The sequence below is a fragment of the Somniosus microcephalus genome, chromosome 24 (genome assembly GCF_052327205.1).
Source record: "Somniosus microcephalus isolate GS21.2 chromosome 24, FLI_Smic_1.0, whole genome shotgun sequence".
In the NCBI taxonomy this organism is placed as follows: domain Eukaryota; kingdom Metazoa; phylum Chordata; class Chondrichthyes; order Squaliformes; family Somniosidae; genus Somniosus; species Somniosus microcephalus.
The window spans coordinates 997,286-1,014,934 of NC_141010.1; the positions used below are offsets into that span (position 1 = coordinate 997,286).

General features: G+C 50.0%; 1 protein-coding gene across 1 annotated transcript in view; it reads left to right on the forward strand.

The window, feature by feature from the left end:
• retreg3 (reticulophagy regulator family member 3) overlaps nucleotides 1-17,649 on the forward strand; it is a 37,587-nt gene that overhangs the window by 7,718 nt on the left and 12,220 nt on the right. The window contains exons 3-4 of the mRNA XM_085966007.1: nucleotides 6,358-6,464; nucleotides 17,165-17,195. Of these exons, the coding sequence (XP_085822133.1) occupies nucleotides 6,358-6,464; nucleotides 17,165-17,195 (138 nt within the window). The remainder of the gene's footprint in view (nucleotides 1-6,357; nucleotides 6,465-17,164; nucleotides 17,196-17,649) is intronic.

Here is a 17,649-nt window from a genome sequence, read left to right on the forward strand (position 1 = left end):
GCCCTTCTCTCCCCCCCCGTGCCCTTCTCTCCCCCCCCGTGCCCTTCTCTCCCCCCCCCGTGCCCTTCTCTCCCCCCCCCGTGCCCTTCTCTCCCCCCCCGTGCCCTTCTCTCCCCCCCCGTGCCCTTCTCTCCCCCCCCGTGCCCTTCTCTCCCCCCCCGTGCCCTTCTCTCCCCCCCCGTGCCCTTCTCTCCCCCCCCGTGCCCTTCTCTCCCCCCCCGTGCCCTTCTCTCCCCCCCGTGCCCTTCTCTCCCCCCCCCGTGCCCTTCTCTCCCCCCCCGTGCCCTTCTCTCCCCCCCCGTGCCCTTCTCTCCCCCCCCGTGCCCTTCTCTCCCCCCCCCGTGCCCTTCTCTCCCCCCCCGTGCCCTTCTCTCCCCCCCCGTGCCCTTCTCTCCCCCCCCGTGCCCTTCTCTCCCCCCCCGTGCCCTTCTCTCCCCCCCCGTGCCCTTCTCTCCCCCCCCGTGCCCTTCTCTCCCCCCCCGTGCCCTTCTCTCCCCCCCCGTGCCCTTCTCTCCCCCCCCGTGCCCTTCTCTCCCCCCCCGTGCCCTTCTCTCCCCCCCCGTGCCCTTCTCTCCCCCCCCGTGCCCTTCTCTCCCCCCCCGTGCCCTTCTCTCCCCCCCCGTGCCCTTCTCTCCCCCCCCGTGCCCTTCTCTCCCCCCCCGTGCCCTTCTCTCCCCCCCCGTGCCCTTCTCTCCCCCCCCGTGCCCTTCTCTCCCCCCCCGTGCCCTTCTCTCCCCCCCCGTGCCCTTCTCTCCCCCCCCGTGCCCTTCTCTCCCCCCCCCGTGCCCTTCTCTCCCCCCCCGTGCCCTTCTCTCCCCCCCCGTGCCCTTCTCTCCCCCCCCGTGCCCTTCTCTCCCCCCCCGTGCCCTTCTCTCCCCCCCCGTGCCCTTCTCTCCCCCCCCGTGCCCTTCTCTCCCCCCCGTGCCCTTCTCTCCCCCCCCGTGCCCTTCTCTCCCCCCCCGTGCCCTTCTCTCCCCCCCCGTGCCCTTCTCTCCCCCCCCGTGCCCTTCTCTCCCCCCCCGTGCCCTTCTCTCCCCCCCCGTGCCCTTCTCTCCCCCCCCGTGCCCTTCTCTCCCCCCCCGTGCCCTTCTCTCCCCCCCCGTGCCCTTCTCTCCCCCCCCGTGCCCTTCTCTCCCCCCCCGTGCCCTTCTCTCCCCCCCCGTGCCCTTCTCTCCCCCCCCGTGCCCTTCTCTCCCCCCCCGTGCCCTTCTCTCCCCCCCGTGCCCTTCTCTCCCCCCCCGTGCCCTTCTCTCCCCCCCCGTGCCCTTCTCTCCCCCCCCGTGCCCTTCTCTCCCCCCCCGTGCCCTTCTCTCCCCCCCCCGTGCCCTTCTCTCCCCCCCCCGTGCCCTTCTCTCCCCCCCCGTGCCCTTCTCTCCCCCCCCGTGCCCTTCTCTCCCCCCCCGTGCCCTTCTCTCCCCCCCCGTGCCCTTCTCTCCCCCCCCGTGCCCTTCTCTCCCCCCCCGTGCCCTTCTCTCCCCCCCCCGTGCCCTTCTCTCCCCCCCCGTGCCCTTCTCTCCCCCCCCGTGCCCTTCTCTCCCCCCCCGTGCCCTTCTCTCCCCCCCCCGTGCCCTTCTCTCCCCCCCCGTGCCCTTCTCTCCCCCCCCGTGCCCTTCTCTCCCCCCCCGTGCCCTTCTCTCCCCCCCCGTGCCCTTCTCTCCCCCCCCGTGCCCTTCTCTCCCCCCCCCGTGCCCTTCTCTCCCCCCCCGTGCCCTTCTCTCCCCCCCCGTGCCCTTCTCTCCCCCCCCGTGCCCTTCTCTCCCCCCCCGTGCCCTTCTCTCCCCCCCCGTGCCCTTCTCTCCCCCCCCGTGCCCTTCTCTCCCCCCCCGTGCCCTTCTCTCCCCCCCCGTGCCCTTCTCTCCCCCCCCGTGCCCTTCTCTCCCCCCCCGTGCCCTTCTCTCCCCCCCCGTGCCCTTCTCTCCCCCCCCGTGCCCTTCTCTCCCCCCCCGTGCCCTTCTCTCCCCCCCCGTGCCCTTCTCTCCCCCCCCGTGCCCTTCTCTCCCCCCCCGTGCCCTTCTCTCCCCCCCCGTGCCCTTCTCTCCCCCCCCGTGCCCTTCTCTCCCCCCCCGTGCCCTTCTCTCCCCCCCCGTGCCCTTCTCTCCCCCCCCGTGCCCTTCTCTCCCCCCCCGTGCCCTTCTCTCCCCCCCCGTGCCCTTCTCTCCCCCCCCGTGCCCTTCTCTCCCCCCCCGTGCCCTTCTCTCCCCCCCCGTGCCCTTCTCTCCCCCCCCGTGCCCTTCTCTCCCCCCCCGTGCCCTTCTCTCCCCCCCCGTGCCCTTCTCTCCCCCCCGTGCCCTTCTCTCCCCCCCCGTGCCCTTCTCTCCCCCCCCGTGCCCTTCTCTCCCCCCCCGTGCCCTTCTCTCCCCCCCGTGCTTCTCTCCCCCCCGTGCCCTTCTCTCCCCCCCCGTGCCCTTCTCTCCCCCCCCGTGCCCTTCTCTCCCCCCCCGTGCCCTTCTCTCCCCCCCCGTGCCCTTCTCTCCCCCCCCCGTGCCCTTCTCTCCCCCCCGTGCCCTTCTCTCCCCCCCCGTGCCCTTCTCTCCCCCCCCCGTGCCCTTCTCTCCCCCCCCCGTGCCCTTCTCTCCCCCCCCGTGCCCTTCTCTCCCCCCCCGTGCCCTTCTCTCCCCCCCCGTGCCCTTCTCTCCCCCCCCCGTGCCCTTCTCTCCCCCCCCCGTGCCCTTCTCTCCCCCCCCCCGCGCCCTTCTCTCCCCCCCCCCCCCGCGCCCTTCTCTCCCCCCCCCCCGCGCCCTTCTCTCCCCCCCCGCGCCCTTCTCTCCCCTTACTAATCATCTAGAAGTAGACGTTTATCTGTGCGTTTATTAGTATTGGTCACAGGATGGCTTGGACATCTGGGGGTTCAGGCAGGTTCGGTGCATTGTGCGGCTACCTTTAAATGTGACTTGTAGAGAAAATCTTACTTTAATACAAGACACTTCTTTTCCCATCACCAAAAGTGCCAAAATTTCCAACAAGGCTGAAAGGGGCCAAACTCCTCCAGATCTGGGTTCCACCCTAGATTCTGCCACCCTGTGGCTGTTGCAGTGTAAAACCACCATCCTGAAGTTTTGAAGCCCCAGTCTCTGTCTGATGACGTGCAAATGAAGAAATTTTTCTTTCTAAAATCTCCTTAGAAGTTTACAGCAGGGAAGGAGGTTATTTGTCCCATCTTGTTTGTGGTGCCTCATTGAGAGACCAATCCAAAACTAAGTTCCCAGAGCCCTGGATCTCCTGCTGCTTTAAATATTTATCTAATTTTCCCTTAAAAGATGCAATGGTCTCTGCCTCGACCAGTCCCTGTGCTAAAGCATTCCCTGCTCCAACAGTAGTGCATAAAGACATTTCTCCCAACCTTTCTTCAGTTAGAGACAATTTTTAATTGATTTCCTCTCATCACTCGCACCCAACCAGAGGAAATAGTCTTTCCCTATTATTGTATCAAAAATCTTAATTTTAAAAACCTCCTAATAAATCTCATTTTAGGTTGCCCTGCTCCAATGGAAATAATCCCAGTATCTCAAGCCTCTGCCCATAACTATCGTCTCCCATCCCTGGCATCAGCCTGGTGAAACTACACGACCCCCTCTCTGGTTTTAATCTCCTTTCCGTAATGGGGTGCTCAAACCTACAGACAGCACTGTATCTGTAACCTAATGAGTGTTTTGAACAAATTTATCAATATTCCTTTACCCTTGTACTCTATGCTCCTATTTATAAAACCCAAAATGCTTTTTATAGCTTTCAATATCATGCTCCCTATACCCAAACAAACCTACCATGCTGTACCCTGGGATCTCTTTCACTTGCATCCCATCTCCAATCTGAGCAGTACTCCTGTGTATTGTATTAAAATCTTGAAAACAAAAGTTTTGTCTGAATGTAAGTACTGATCATATCCTGAATATACAACACAAGTCTAGTCCACCATGGCAGGCTTTCGATCCAGCCCAGAACAATGGGGTGAAAGTTCTCCTGTCCGATCCCGAGGCTCGATGACTCATCTTGTTCTCTAATCGCAGGAGGCACAATGATAAAATGTGTCTATTGTGGTGTCCTTGCTGTTCTGCAGCTGCAATGATCTATCTCTGCACAGACCAAGGATTGAACCTGGAACTTGTGGGCTGTGTTGTGTCATGGTGCTAGGATAGTTAGTGGTCTATCCCACGATTCTTTCCTATGGGAAAGGACCACGATTCATCAAGAGTCATCTTTGGTCTTTCTCATAGTTTGCAACAGAATCGATCAGTTCCCAGCCCAACCCGTGCTGCTGTGGGACTGAGTGAGCAGAGACTGACGCACCTAGTTCAAGGGGAATATAAAGATAACCCAGATTATTCAAATTAAACCAGAAAGGTAGGATTTGAAGACACAAATTTAAATGAGTGAAAAGTAATTTAATACAGATGTGGGAGAGCTTCTTTATTTAGAGTGCTACATATTTGGAGTAATGATCCAGACAGAGTAGTCAAGGCAAAACGCATGGACGTTCTAAATGGAGCTTGATGTTGTTACGCACAGTGTTTTCGTCCTGAGTTCCCCAGCCGTCTATCCCTGACTTCCCCCCTCTTCCTCAGCTATGTGCTGTCTCTTGGCAACAGCATCCATTGATGTGGGGAACAGCTCCGTTAAATCCAGCTCTACCACTTCACCACCTCTCTCAGCTCCTTTATTGCCTCAGTACTGTTGGATTGTCATGGTCTTTGGGTTCTGTTTCTTTACTACTGATTTCACCCCCTCCCTGGCCACACACTCCAGCTTAACCAGACTGTTCGCAAACTCCGCATTGTGTTCGATCCCAAGCTGAACTTCTTCAAAAGACTGTCTTGCTCACCCATCATCCCAATCTTCACTGACCTACCTTGGCTGTCCACCCCCAATGCCTCAAGTTTAAAATCCTCATCCTCCTCTTTAAATCCCTCCATGGCCTTACCCCAACCTGTTTCTGCAATCACCTCCAACCCTATATTCCCACTTGGACTCTCCATTCCTCTAACTCCAGCCGTTCGTGCACTCCTCAGGCCCTGCCCCACTCTTGTCACACCTGGGTCCTACCCTCGAGAATTTTCTCCCTAAACCCCTCTGCCTTTCCACCTTTCTCTTACTTCAAAAACATCCTCAAAATCCATCTCTTTGATAAATCTTTCGTCACCGCTTAGTGTCCATTATCCCGATCCCAATCTGATTTTGTTTTAGTCACTACACAAGAGCAAGTTATTGTACTCTGTGTCATGAGGAAACATCTATATTTGTATGGATGACCGAGTTGAGATGGAAATTGACTTCCCTTGACTAAACTTCAAATGCTGTAGTCCAGTTATTGGGAGAATGTAGACAAGTCCTTTGATTGGGAGAATGTAGACAGGTCCTTTGATTGGGAGAATGTAGACAGGTCCTTTGATTGGGAGAATGTAGACAGGTCCTTTGATTGGGAGAATGTAGACCGGTCCTTTGATTGGGAGAATGTAGACAGGTCCTTTGATTGGGAGAATGTAGACCGGTCCTTTGATTGGGAGAATGTAGACCGGTCCTTTGATTGGGAGAATGTAGACCGGTCCTTTGATTGGGAGAATGTAGACAGGTCCTTTGATTGGGAGAATGTAGACCGGTCCTTTGATTGGGAGAATGTAGACAGGTCCTTTGATTGGGAGAATGTAGACCGATCCTTTGATTGGGAGAATGTAGACAGGTCCTTTGATTGGGAGAATGTAGACCGGTCCTTTGATTGGGAGAATGTAGACAGGTCCTTTGATTGGGAGAATGTAGACCGGTCCTTTGATTGGGAGAATGTAGACAGGTCCTTTGATTGGGAGAATGTAGACCGATCCTTTGATTGGGAGAATGTAGACAGGTCCTTTGATTGGGAGAATGTAGACCGGTCCTTTGATTGGGAGAATGTAGACAGGTCCTTTGATTGGGAGAATGTAGACCGGTCCTTTGATTGGGAGAATGTAGACAGGTCCTTTGATCTGTCGATGAGCCAAGGTGCAGAAGCTTGGTTTCAGGCGTTCAATCAAATTGTTGGTCCTGTGGCGGATGGTGGGAATTTGATACGTGAACTCCAGATGCTACCCCTCAGCCGAAAGTGTGGTGTAAGTTGCTGTCGAGTGTTAGAAGTCTGTGATCTTACAGACAAATTCATTGCATCTCAAGTGTTCTTTGCCCTGAGTAACTTCCTCCCCTGAAAACCTTCAGGACCTTTCTGTATGATCACCCTTTTCCCTCCTGCTCGGTGTCCAGTTCTGATCCACCACTTGAGATATAGCTCCATATGTGGGGAATGCTGCAGAAATGCAACTGGTGGCCTGGTATTCAGGAACTGATTACAGTTCAGTAAGCTGCTTTCATTTTCATTTTTGTTTTCTCTGGCAGGTTTCTGGCACTAACCTCGCTGAGGCTGCTATTCCTAATTGCATTCAGTCTGATTATTGTTGTGTGTGTCGACACTTGGAAGAACAGAATCTGGCCTGAACTCAGAGGTAGGGACCTTGTGTTTTGTTTAATGGAGCAGTGTCATTTTATATGAAAACAGAAAATGTTGGAAACACAGCAGGTCAGGCAACATTGCTGAAAGTTGGTAAGTCACCTGGTCCAGATGGAATGCATCCTAGGTTCCTGAGAGAAACAAAGGTAGAAATAGCAGAGGCGTTGATCACAATCTTTCAGTCCTCATTGGATTCAGGAGTAGTACCAGAGGACGGGAGGGTTGCTAATGTTGTTCCACTATTCAAGGAACGGGAGAGGGATGTACCAGGAAATTACAGGCCAGTCAGCTTAACATTGGTGGTCGGGAAGTTATTGGAAACCATTTTCAGGGACAGAACATAGAAACATAGAAGATAGGAGCAGGAGTAGGCCATTCGGCCCCTCGAGCCTGCTCCGCCATTCAATGAGATCATGGCTGATCATCCAAACTCAGTACCCTGTCCCTGCCTTCTCCCCATATCCCTTGATCCCTTTGGCCTTTAAGAAATATATCTAACTCCTTCTTGAATATATTTAATGAATTGGCCTCTACTGCCTTCAGGTTCACCACTCTCTGGGTCAAGAAATTCCTTCTCTTCTCTGTCCTAAATGGCTTACCCCTTATCCTTAGACTGTGACCCCTGGTTCTGGACTCCCCCGCCATCAGGAACATCCTTCCTGCATCTAGTCTGTCTAGTCCTATTAGAATTTTATAAGTTTCAATGAGATCTCCTCTCATTCTTCTAAACTCCAGCGAGCACAAGCCCAATCGACCCAATCTCTCATACGTCATTCCTGCCATCCCAGGTATCAGTCTGGTGAATCTTCGCTGCACTCCCTCCATGGCAAGAACATCCTTCCTCAGATAAGGCGACCAAAACTGCACACAATACTCAAGGTGTGGTCTCACCAAGGCCCTGTACAACTGTAGCAAGACATCCTTGTTCCTGTACTCGAATCCTCTCGCTACGAAGGCCAACATACCATTTGCCTTCTTAACCGCCTGCTGCACCTGCATGCTTACCTTCAGCGACTGGCGCACAAGGACACCCAGGTCTCGTTGCACTTCCCCTTCCCCCAATCTATTGTTCAGATAATAATCTGCCTTCCTATTTTTGCCACCAAAGTGAATAACCTCGCATTTATCCACATTATACTGCATCTGCCATGCATCTACCCAATCACCCAACCTGTCCAAATCATACTGGAGTTTCTCGGCATCCTCCTCACAGCACACACCCAGCATTGTGTCGTCTGCAAACTTGGAGATATTACATCTAGTTCCCTCGTCCAGATCATTAATATATATTGTGAATAGCTGGGGTCCGAGCACTGATCCATGCGGTACCCCACTAGTCACTGCCTGCCACTCGGAAAAAGAGCCGTTTATTCCAACTCTTTGCTTCCTGTCTGCCAGCCAGTTCTCTCTATCCAAGTCAGTACCTTGCCCCCAATCCCATGTGCTTTAACTTTACACGCTAATCTCTTATGCGAGACCTTTTCGAAAGCCTTCTGAAAGTCCAAATACACCACATCCACTGGTTCTCCCTTATCTATTCTACCAGTTACATCCTCAAAAAATTCCAGTAGATTGTCAAGCACGATTTACCTTTTTGTAAATCCATGTTGATTTTGTCCGATCCTGTCACTGTTTTCCAAGTGCTCTGCTATTACATCTTTTATAATGGACTCTAGCATTTTCCCCACTACCGATGTCCGGCTTACCGGTCTATAATTCCCCATTTTCTCTCTACCACCTTTTTTGAATAGTGGGGTAACATTAGCTACCCTCCAATCTATGGGAACTGTTCCAGAATCTATAGAATTTTGGAAGATGACCAGCAATGCATCTACTATTTCTAAGGCCACTTCCTTAAGTACCCTAGGATGTAGATTATCAGACCCTGGGGATTGATCGGCCTTCAATCCCGTCAATTTCCTTAACACCATTTCCCTACAAATACTGATTTCATTCAGTTCCTCCCTCTCATTAGACCCTATGTTCCCTGACATCCCTGGGAGGTTATTTGTGTCCTCCTTTGTGAAGACAGAACCGAAGTATGTATTTAATTGGTCTGCCATTTCTTTGTTCCCCATTATAAATTCCCCTGATTCTGACTGCAAGGGACCTATGCTTGACTTCACCAATCTTTTTCTCTTCACATATCCTATAGAAGCTTTTACAGTCAGTTTTTATGTTCCCTGAAAGCTTACTCTCATACTCTATTTTCCCCCTCTTAATTAATCCCTTTGTCCTCCTTTGCTGAATCCTAAACTGCTCCCAATCCTCAGGTTTGCTGCTTTTTCTGGCCAATTTATATGTCCTCTCCTTGGATCTTATGCTATCCCTGATTTCCCTCGTTAGCCACGGTTGAGTCACCTTTTTTGTTTTTTATGCCGAACAGGGATGAACAAATTACGTAGTTCATCCATGCGATCTTTAAATGTTTGCCATTGCCTATCCACCGTCAACCCTTTAAGTAACATTCCCCAATCCATCCTACCCAACTCGCGCCTCATACCATCGTAGCTTCCTTTATTTAAATTCAGGACCCTAGTCGCTGAGTCAAATACTTCACTCTCCATCTTAATGAAGAATTCTAGCATATTATGATCGCTCCGTCCCAAGGGGCCTCGCACAACAAGATTGCTAATTAATCCTTTCTCATTACATAATACCCAGTCTAAGATGGCCTGATCTCTAGTTGGTTCCTCGACATATTGGTCCAGGAAACCATCCTGTATACACTCTAGGAATTCTTCCTCCACAGTATTGTTACTAATTTGGTTAGCCCAATCTATATGTAGATTAAAGTCACCCATGATAACTGTTGTGCCCTTATTGCACGCGTCTCTAATTTCCCGTTTAATGCCATCCCCAACCTCGGCATTACTGTTTGGGGGTCTGTATACAACTCCCACTAACATTTTCTGCCCCTTGGTATTTCTCAGCTCTACCCATACAGATTCCAGATCATCAAAGCTAATATCCTTCCTTACTATTGTGTTAATCTCCTCTTTTTAACTAGCAATGCTACCCCAACTCCTTTTCCTTTTTGCCTGTCTTTCCTGAATATTGAATACCCCTGGATGTTGAGTTCCCAGCCTTGGTCACCCTGGAGCCATGTCTCCGTAATCCCAATTATATCATATCCGTTTACATCTATTTGCGCAGCTAATTCATCCACCTTATTACGAATGCTCCTCGCATTAAGACACACAGCCTTCAGGCTTGTTTTTTTAACACTCTTAGACCTTTTAGAACTATTATTTACTGTGGCCATGTTTGATTTAAACCCTTGACTTCTCTGCCTGCCACTTTTTTGCTTTTCTCCTTCCTGTCTTTTGCTTCTATCCTTGTTTCCCATTCCTCTGTCTCCCTGCACAGGTTCCCAACCCCCTGTCATTTTAGTTTAAACCCTCCCCAACAGCACCAGCAAACACTCCCCCAGGACATCGGTCCCGATCCTGCCCAGGTGCAAACCGTCCAGTTTGTACTGGTCCCACCTCCCCCAGAACCGGTTCCAATGTCCCAGGAATTTGAATCCCTCTCCCTTGCACCATTCCTCTAGCCACGTATTCATCTGAAATATCCTTCTATTTCTACTCTGACTAGCACGTGGCACTGGTAGCAATCCTGAGATTACTACCTTTTGAGGTCCTGTCTTTTAATTTACCTCCTAACTCACTATATTCAGCATTTAGGACCTCGTCCAGTTTTTACCTATATCGTTGGTATCTATATGCACCACGACAGCTGGCTGCTCACCCTCCCCCTCCAGAATGCTCTGCAGCCACTCCTGGACATCCTTGACCCTTGCACCAGGGAGGCAACATACCATCCTGGAGTCTCGTTTGCAGCCGCAGAAACGCCTATCTATTCCCCTTACAATAGAATCCCCTATTTATTATAGCTCTCCCACTCTTTTTCCTCCTGTCCTGTGCAGCAGAACCACCCACGGTGCCAGGAAGTTGGCTGCTGCTGTCTTCCCCCGATGAGCCATCCCCCCCCCCCCCCCCAACAATATCCAAAGCGGTATATCTGTTTTGAGAGGGGGATGGCCACAGGGGACCCCTGCACTACCTGCCTGCGCCTACTACTCTGCCTGGCGGTCACCCATTTCCTTCCTGCCTGTGCAGCCTTTACCTGCGATGTGACTGATGGGCCTTCAATAACCACAAAACTAGAAGTTATAGACTTAAACAAGTTGGCTTTTAATCACTAAGATCAGAGCTAACATCTCAACATGCCGACTGGTTCACAGGAATGAGTCATACAGATCCTGGGATCTTTATGTAAGAGAAGTCAGGGGCGGAGCCAAGAGCCAAGACCTGGAACCTCCCAGGTTAGTCGGGAAAGAGGAAGTGAAACTATACACAGTGGGGGAGGGTAATATACATGAGTGCAAAATGAATACAGGATCAAGACAAACAGATTTCATTACAGTGACCAACTCCCTAAATGTGCTATCCACGACTTCCTCAGCATCGCGAATGCTCCAGTATGTATCCATTCGCAGCTCCAGCGCCGCAATGCGGTCTGCCAGTAGCTGCAGCTGGATACACTTGCTGCACACATGGTCGTCAGAGACACAGGAAGTGTCCCTGATTTCCCACATAGTGCAGGAGGAGCATACCATGGCACCGAGCTGTCCTGGCATGACTTGCCCTTCAATTAATTTAAATTAACTTAAATCAAATCAATACCACCAATTACACTACAATTAAATGATACACTCAAGGGCCCTTGGTTACTAGCACTAGAAACTATAACCACAAAAAAATTAAGACCTTCTAAACTTTATAAACTATGAACCTTAACTCCCTGGCCGCACTCACCCAATCAGCTGCTCCCTCCTGCCCGTGTCACGTTTTGAATCGTGACGTGGCTCTGGAACGCTGCCGCCAGTCTGAGATTGGCAAGCCTCTGCAAAGAAAGCCCTCAAAAGTGAGTTTAAATACTCACTGGGTCTCCGGTCTCACTGCTGCCGACACCAGCCTCTGCAAAGAAAGCCCGCGAAAGAGAAACTTTCATTTGGAAAGGCATGGGTTAATTAAGGAGAGTCAGCATGGATTTGTTAAAGGTAAATCGTGCCTGACTAACTTGATTGAATTCTTTGAGGTAACAGAAGGTTGATCGAGGTAGTGCAGTAGATGTATTTATGGGCTTTTGGAAGGCATTCAACTAGGTGCCACGCAGGAGGCTTATTAATAAGATGGAAGTCCATGGAACTAAGGGGAAAGTGGCAGTATGGATACAAAATTGGCTCAGTGACTAGAAGCAAAGGGTGGTGGTGGATGGATGTTTTTCAGACTGGGAGGTAGTTTGCAATGATGTTTCCTAAGGGTCAGTTTTGGGTCCATTGCTCTTTTCCATTTTTATAAACAACCTAGACTCGGGTGTAGGGAGTAGCATTATAAAGTTTGCAGATGATTCGAAACTTGGCAAAGTTGTTGATCATGATGAGGATAGAGGCTTCAGGCTGACACAGGATGGTGAAATGGGCAGAAGCTCAGCAGATGGAGTTCAATGCAAAGAAGTGTGAAGTGATGCACTTTGGGAGGAATATGGAAAGAGCAAGATTTTGAAAAGTGTAGATGAGCAGAGAGACCTTGGTGTCCATATACACACATCCTTAAAGGTGGAACAACAAGTTAATGTGGTTAAATATGGGTTATTTGAGTTTATAAATAGAGGAATAGAATATAAAAGCAGAGATCATGCTAGAACCTTATAAATCACTGGTTAGGCAGTACAAAGAAGGTTCACTCGGTTAGTCCCGGGGATGAGGGGATGGACATATGAGGAGAGGTTGAGTAGATTGGGACTCTACTCATTGGAGTTCAGAAGAATGAGAGGCGATCTTATTGAAACATATAAGATTGTGAAGGGGTTGGATCGGGTGGATGCGGGGAGGATGTTCCCGATGATGGGTGAAACTAGAACTAGGGGGCATAGTCTTAGAATAAGGGGCTGCTCTTTCAAAACTGAGATGAGGAGGAACTACTTCACTCAGAGGGTGGTAGGTCCATGGAATATGCTGCCCCAAAAAGCTGTAGAAGCTGCATCATTACATAAATTTAAAACAGAAATAGACAGTTTCCTAGAAGTAAAGGGAATTAAGGGTTACGGGGAGCGGGCAGGAATTTGGACATGAGTCTAGGTTCGGATTGGTCATGGCCCTGTGGGTAACGGAGCGGGCCCAGGGGCCGTGTAGCCTGATCCTGCTCCTAATTCGTGTGTCTAATTCTGTTAGATTCAGGAGATGGTTCTGTGATAGTAGATTGGCGGTTAGGATCAGATCAGCCATGATCTTATTGAATGGCGGAGCAGGCTCGAGGGGCCGATTGGCCTACTCCTGCTCCTATTTCTTATGTTCTTATGTTCTTAGGCCTCAGCTGGAGTATTGTGGACAATTCTGGGCCCCACACGTCAGGAAAGATGCAAGGGCTTTAGAAAGGGTACAGAGGAGGTTTATCAGGATGTTACCAGGACTGAGGGACTTCAGTTATGAGGAGAGTTTGGAAAAGTTCAGACTGTTCTCCTTGGAACAGAGAAGGTGACCTAATCGAGGTTTTCGAGATGATGAGAGATTTTGATCGAGTAGATGGAGAAAGACTATTCGCTCTGGCGAGTGGGTCAATAACCAGAGGTCAGGTTCAAAATCATTGGCAACAGATGTAGAGGGGCGAGGAGGAGAAATGTTTTCACTGAGTTGTCGGGATCGGGAACACTCTTTCTGAAAAGGTGGCGGAAGCTGATTCCATCAATAATTTTAAAAGGGAGTTGGATGGGTCCTTGAGGATGAGGAACTGACAGGGTTACGGACAAAGAGCGGGGCTGTGGGACTGAGCACAACTGCTCTTTCAAAGAGCCAGCATAGGCACGATGGGCTGAATGGCCTCCTCCTGTGCTGCAAGTTCCTATGATTCTATGAACATCTGTGGAGAGAGGAAGGTAGGGTTTAATGTATTTAAGTGGTATCAGTGGGAGAGCATTTTGGTGGTACTGATCATAATTCAGTTAGATTTAGTGTAGTTATTGGAAAAGGACAAAATCGAGCAGGAGTAGAAGTTCTCAATTGGGGAAAGGCCAATTTTACTAAGCTGCGATGTGATTTAGCAAAAGTGGACTGGAAACAGCTACTTGAAGGTAAATCAGTTTCAGAGCAGTGGGAGGCATTCAAGGAGGAGATAGTGAAGCAAAAGCAAATAACTACAGATGCTGGAAATACTCATCAGGTCAGGCAGCATCTTTGGAGAGAGAAACAGTTAACTTTTTGGGTCGATGACCTTTTGTCACAACTAGAAAAAATTAGAGATGTAACAGATTTTAAGCAGGTACAGAGGCAGGGAAAGGGGAGGAAAGAACAAAAGGGAAGGTCTGTGATCGGGTGGAAGGCAGGAGAGATTAAATGACAAAAGGGATGATGCTACAAAGCAAAAGGAGATGATAATGGGACAAGTAAAGAAACAAAAGATAAGTCAAGAGGAGGTGTAAATGGGAATGGCAGAAACATCAACAGTTGCCATGTGAAAAAATAGGGCAGAGGACATGGTCTGAAATTGTTGAACTTGATGTTGAGTCCAGAAGATTGTAAAGTGCCTAATTGAAAGATGAGCTGCTGTTCCTCGAGCTTATGGAGCGGAGAATGAATGTGACCGGAGGCTCGGGGTCACGCTTATGGACTGAACGGAAGTGTTCCGCAAAGCGGTCACCCAATCTGCATTTAGTCTTCCCCAGTGTAGAGGAGACCACATCGTGAGCAGTGAATACAGTATACTAAATTGCAAGAAGTACAAGTAAATCGCTGTTCACCTGGAAGCAGTGTTTGGGGCCCTGGACAGTGGGAAGGGAGGAGGTAAAAGGGCAGGTGTTGCATCTCCTGCGCTTGCACAGGAAGGTGCCATGGGAAGGGGAGCAGCTGTTGGGGGTGATTGAGGAGTGGACCAGGGTGTCTTGGAGGAATGGTCCCTTCGGAATGCTGGGAGGGGAGGGGAAGATGTGTTTGGTGGTGTGATCACGCTGGAGGTGGAGGAAATGGCTGAGGATGATCCGTTGAATGCGGAGGCTGGTGGGGTGAAAGGTGAGGACAAGGGGAACTCTATCGTGGTTCTGGGAGGGAGGGGAAGGGGTGAGAGCAGAAGTGTGGGAAATGGAACGGACACGGTCGAGGGCCCTGTCAACCATGGCAGAGGAAAAAGGAAGACATATTGGAAGCAGAGTGTGGCAGGTGGGTATGGCTCTTAATGAATACTGTGCGTCTGTCTTCACAAAAGAGAGGGACGATGCAGACATTGTCGTTAAGGAGGAGGAATGTGAAATGTTAGATGAAATAAACATAACCAGAGAGGAAATATTAAGGGGTTTAGTATCTTTGAAAATCGATAAATCGCCAGGCCTGGATGAACTGTATCCCAGGCTGTTAAGAGAAGCAAGGGAGGAAATAGCGGAGGTTCTGACCATCATTTTCCAATCCTCTCTGGCAACAAGTGTGGTACTGGAGGACTGCTCACGTTGTACCGTTGTTTAAAAAGGGAGAAATGGATAGACCGAGTCATTACAGGCAGTCAGCCTATCCTCGATGGTGGGCAAATTATTGGAAAAAATTCTGAGGGATAGTATTAATCGTCATTTAGAAAGGCACGGATTAATCAAGGACAGTCAGCATGGATTTGTTAAGGGAAGGTTGTGTCTGACGAACTTGGTTAAATTTTTTAAGGAGGTAACTAGGAGGGTTGATGAGGGTAGCACTTTTGATGTAGTCTACATGGATTTTAACAAGGCTTTTGACGAGGTCCCACATGGCAGACGTGGCAGAAAAGTAAAAGCCCATGGGATCCAAGGGAAAGTGGCAAGTTGGATCCAAAATTGACTCAGTGGCAGGAAGCAAAGGGTAATGGTCGACGGGTGTTTTTGTGACGGGACGGCTGTTTCCAGTGGGGTTCCGCAGGACTTGGTACTAAGTCCCATATGTCCTTGTACACCAGTCACTGAAAGCAAACATGCAGGTGCAGCAAGCAGTTAGGAAGGCAAATGGTATGTTGGCCTTCATTGCAAGAGGATGAGTACAGGAGCAAGGATGTCTTACTACAGTTATACAGGGCCTTGGTGAGACCACACCTGGAGTACTGTGTGCAGCTTTGGTCTCCTTAGCTAAGAAAGGATATACTTGCCATAGAGGGAGTGCAGCGAAGGTTCACCAGACTGATTCCTGGGATGGCAGGACTGTCGTATGAGGAGAGATTGGGTCGACTAGGCCTGTATTCACTAGAGTTTAGAAGAATGAGGGGGGATCTCATTGAAACGTATAAAATTCTGACAGGGCTAGACAGACTGGATGCAGGGAGGATGTTTTCCCTGGCTGGGGAGCCTAGAACGAGGGGTCACAGTGTCAGGATACGGGGTAGGACATTTAGGACTGAGATGAGAAATTTCTTCACTCAGAAGGTGGTGAACCTGTGGAATTCTCTACCACAGAAGGCTGTGGAGGCCAAGTCACTGAATATATTTAAGAAGGAGATTGATAGATTTCTAGATGCAAAAGGGGTATGGGGAGAGAGCGGGAATATGGTATTGAGATAGAGGATCAGCCATGATCATATTGAATGGCGGAGCAGGCTCGAAGGGCTGAATGGCCGACTCCTGCTCCTATTTTTCTGTTCTATGCTACTGACCAAGAGCTGGACAGTGCAGTTAGGCTGGATAGCTCTTTTTCAGCCGGCATAGATATGATTGACCGAATGGCCTCCTTCTGTGCCATAAACCTCTACGATTCTGTGACTCTCAATGTCACGGTTGGACCTGAGAACAGAGTGCTGCAAGTTCAGAGGGAGGTAGAGTAGATGTGAGTGAGGGGAGTAGAGAAATTGTGATGGCTGATGTGAAAAGATCTAGAGAGGGCAAGAAGCCAGAGGAAGACGTTCAGGTTCAATGAAAATCCTGAAGACAGGAGAGAGTCAGCTGTGCAGGGGGAAGACTCCTGGTCAAAGAATAGGACGCGGAGGTGAAAGCGACAGAAGAAGAGCTCAGCATTGTGTTGAGCTTGGGGCATAGGGGGATGTAGCTATGCTACTCACTGAGTAACAGTGGCTTGTTTTAAAGAATAAGATTAGATCACTGTTGTCCAATATATTAGCCACTGGCCACATGGCTAATTTGGAATCCAAATGTGGCTATAATTACATTTCTGATTCATTAAAAAGTGAGTAATGGACATGGTCGATGAACTTGTGATTTCAATACAATCGCATTTTGTGTGTTTGTTGGTAAAATGACAGCTCAATTTGCGACTGTTATTTGACTGTTGAGTGCTTTACTTCCTTGGTTACTGAATGGTGGGAGATGTTAAGTGAACACATGCTAAGGACGTTTATCTGTATTGTGTGTGTCAAGCCGTTTTCTGCTAAAATTACTGCCTGGCTACATCAGTGTTGCCAGAGAGACACGTGGTTAGTCCGTGCTTTCTATTGAACAACACGGAACTATTCAGAAGCCTCTCCTTTCAGTTATTTAACTGCAAACAGCTTTTTAAACCCTCTACCTTTAGGGGGATCTTGGCTTTAGTTGCTGCCTATGTCCTGTAAGTAAGGAAGCCAGAGATATTCCACCCCAGGTGTACTGCCTGGGTGGGTTGGTGATGTGGCGTACCTCCGTTGATGAGCTGGTTGCTGGTACCCATCACTAGTGAACTAATCATTTGTTCTTTTTTAGTGGCACATGCAGAGGACGGCGATGCTGAGAGGTATAGAAACACATTTTTCTTTCATTACGTATTTTTAAAGATTTAACCTAGTGCTTGAGCTGTGTGCTTCATATCGAATGTGACAAATTATTCGGTTTATAAGGATGATGAAATTTTGAACTGGAACTGACATTTGTATTTTCTGGTGAGAGTTTTGCTGCCATGTAGGAACTTCGGAACAGGAGGAGGTCATTCAGCCCCTCGAGCCTGTTCTGTCATTCGGTTAGATCATGGCTGATCTGTATCTTGACTCTATCTACCCGCCTTGATTCCATAACCCTTAATACCCTTACCCAACAAAAATCTATATCTCAGTTTTGACATTTTCAATTGATCCCCAGCCTAAACAGCTTTCTTGATTTTGGGGGGAGGGGGGGGGGGTGGGGGAGGAGGGTTCCCGATTTCCACGACCCTTTGTGTGAAGAAGTGCTTCCTGACCTCATCTCTGAATGGC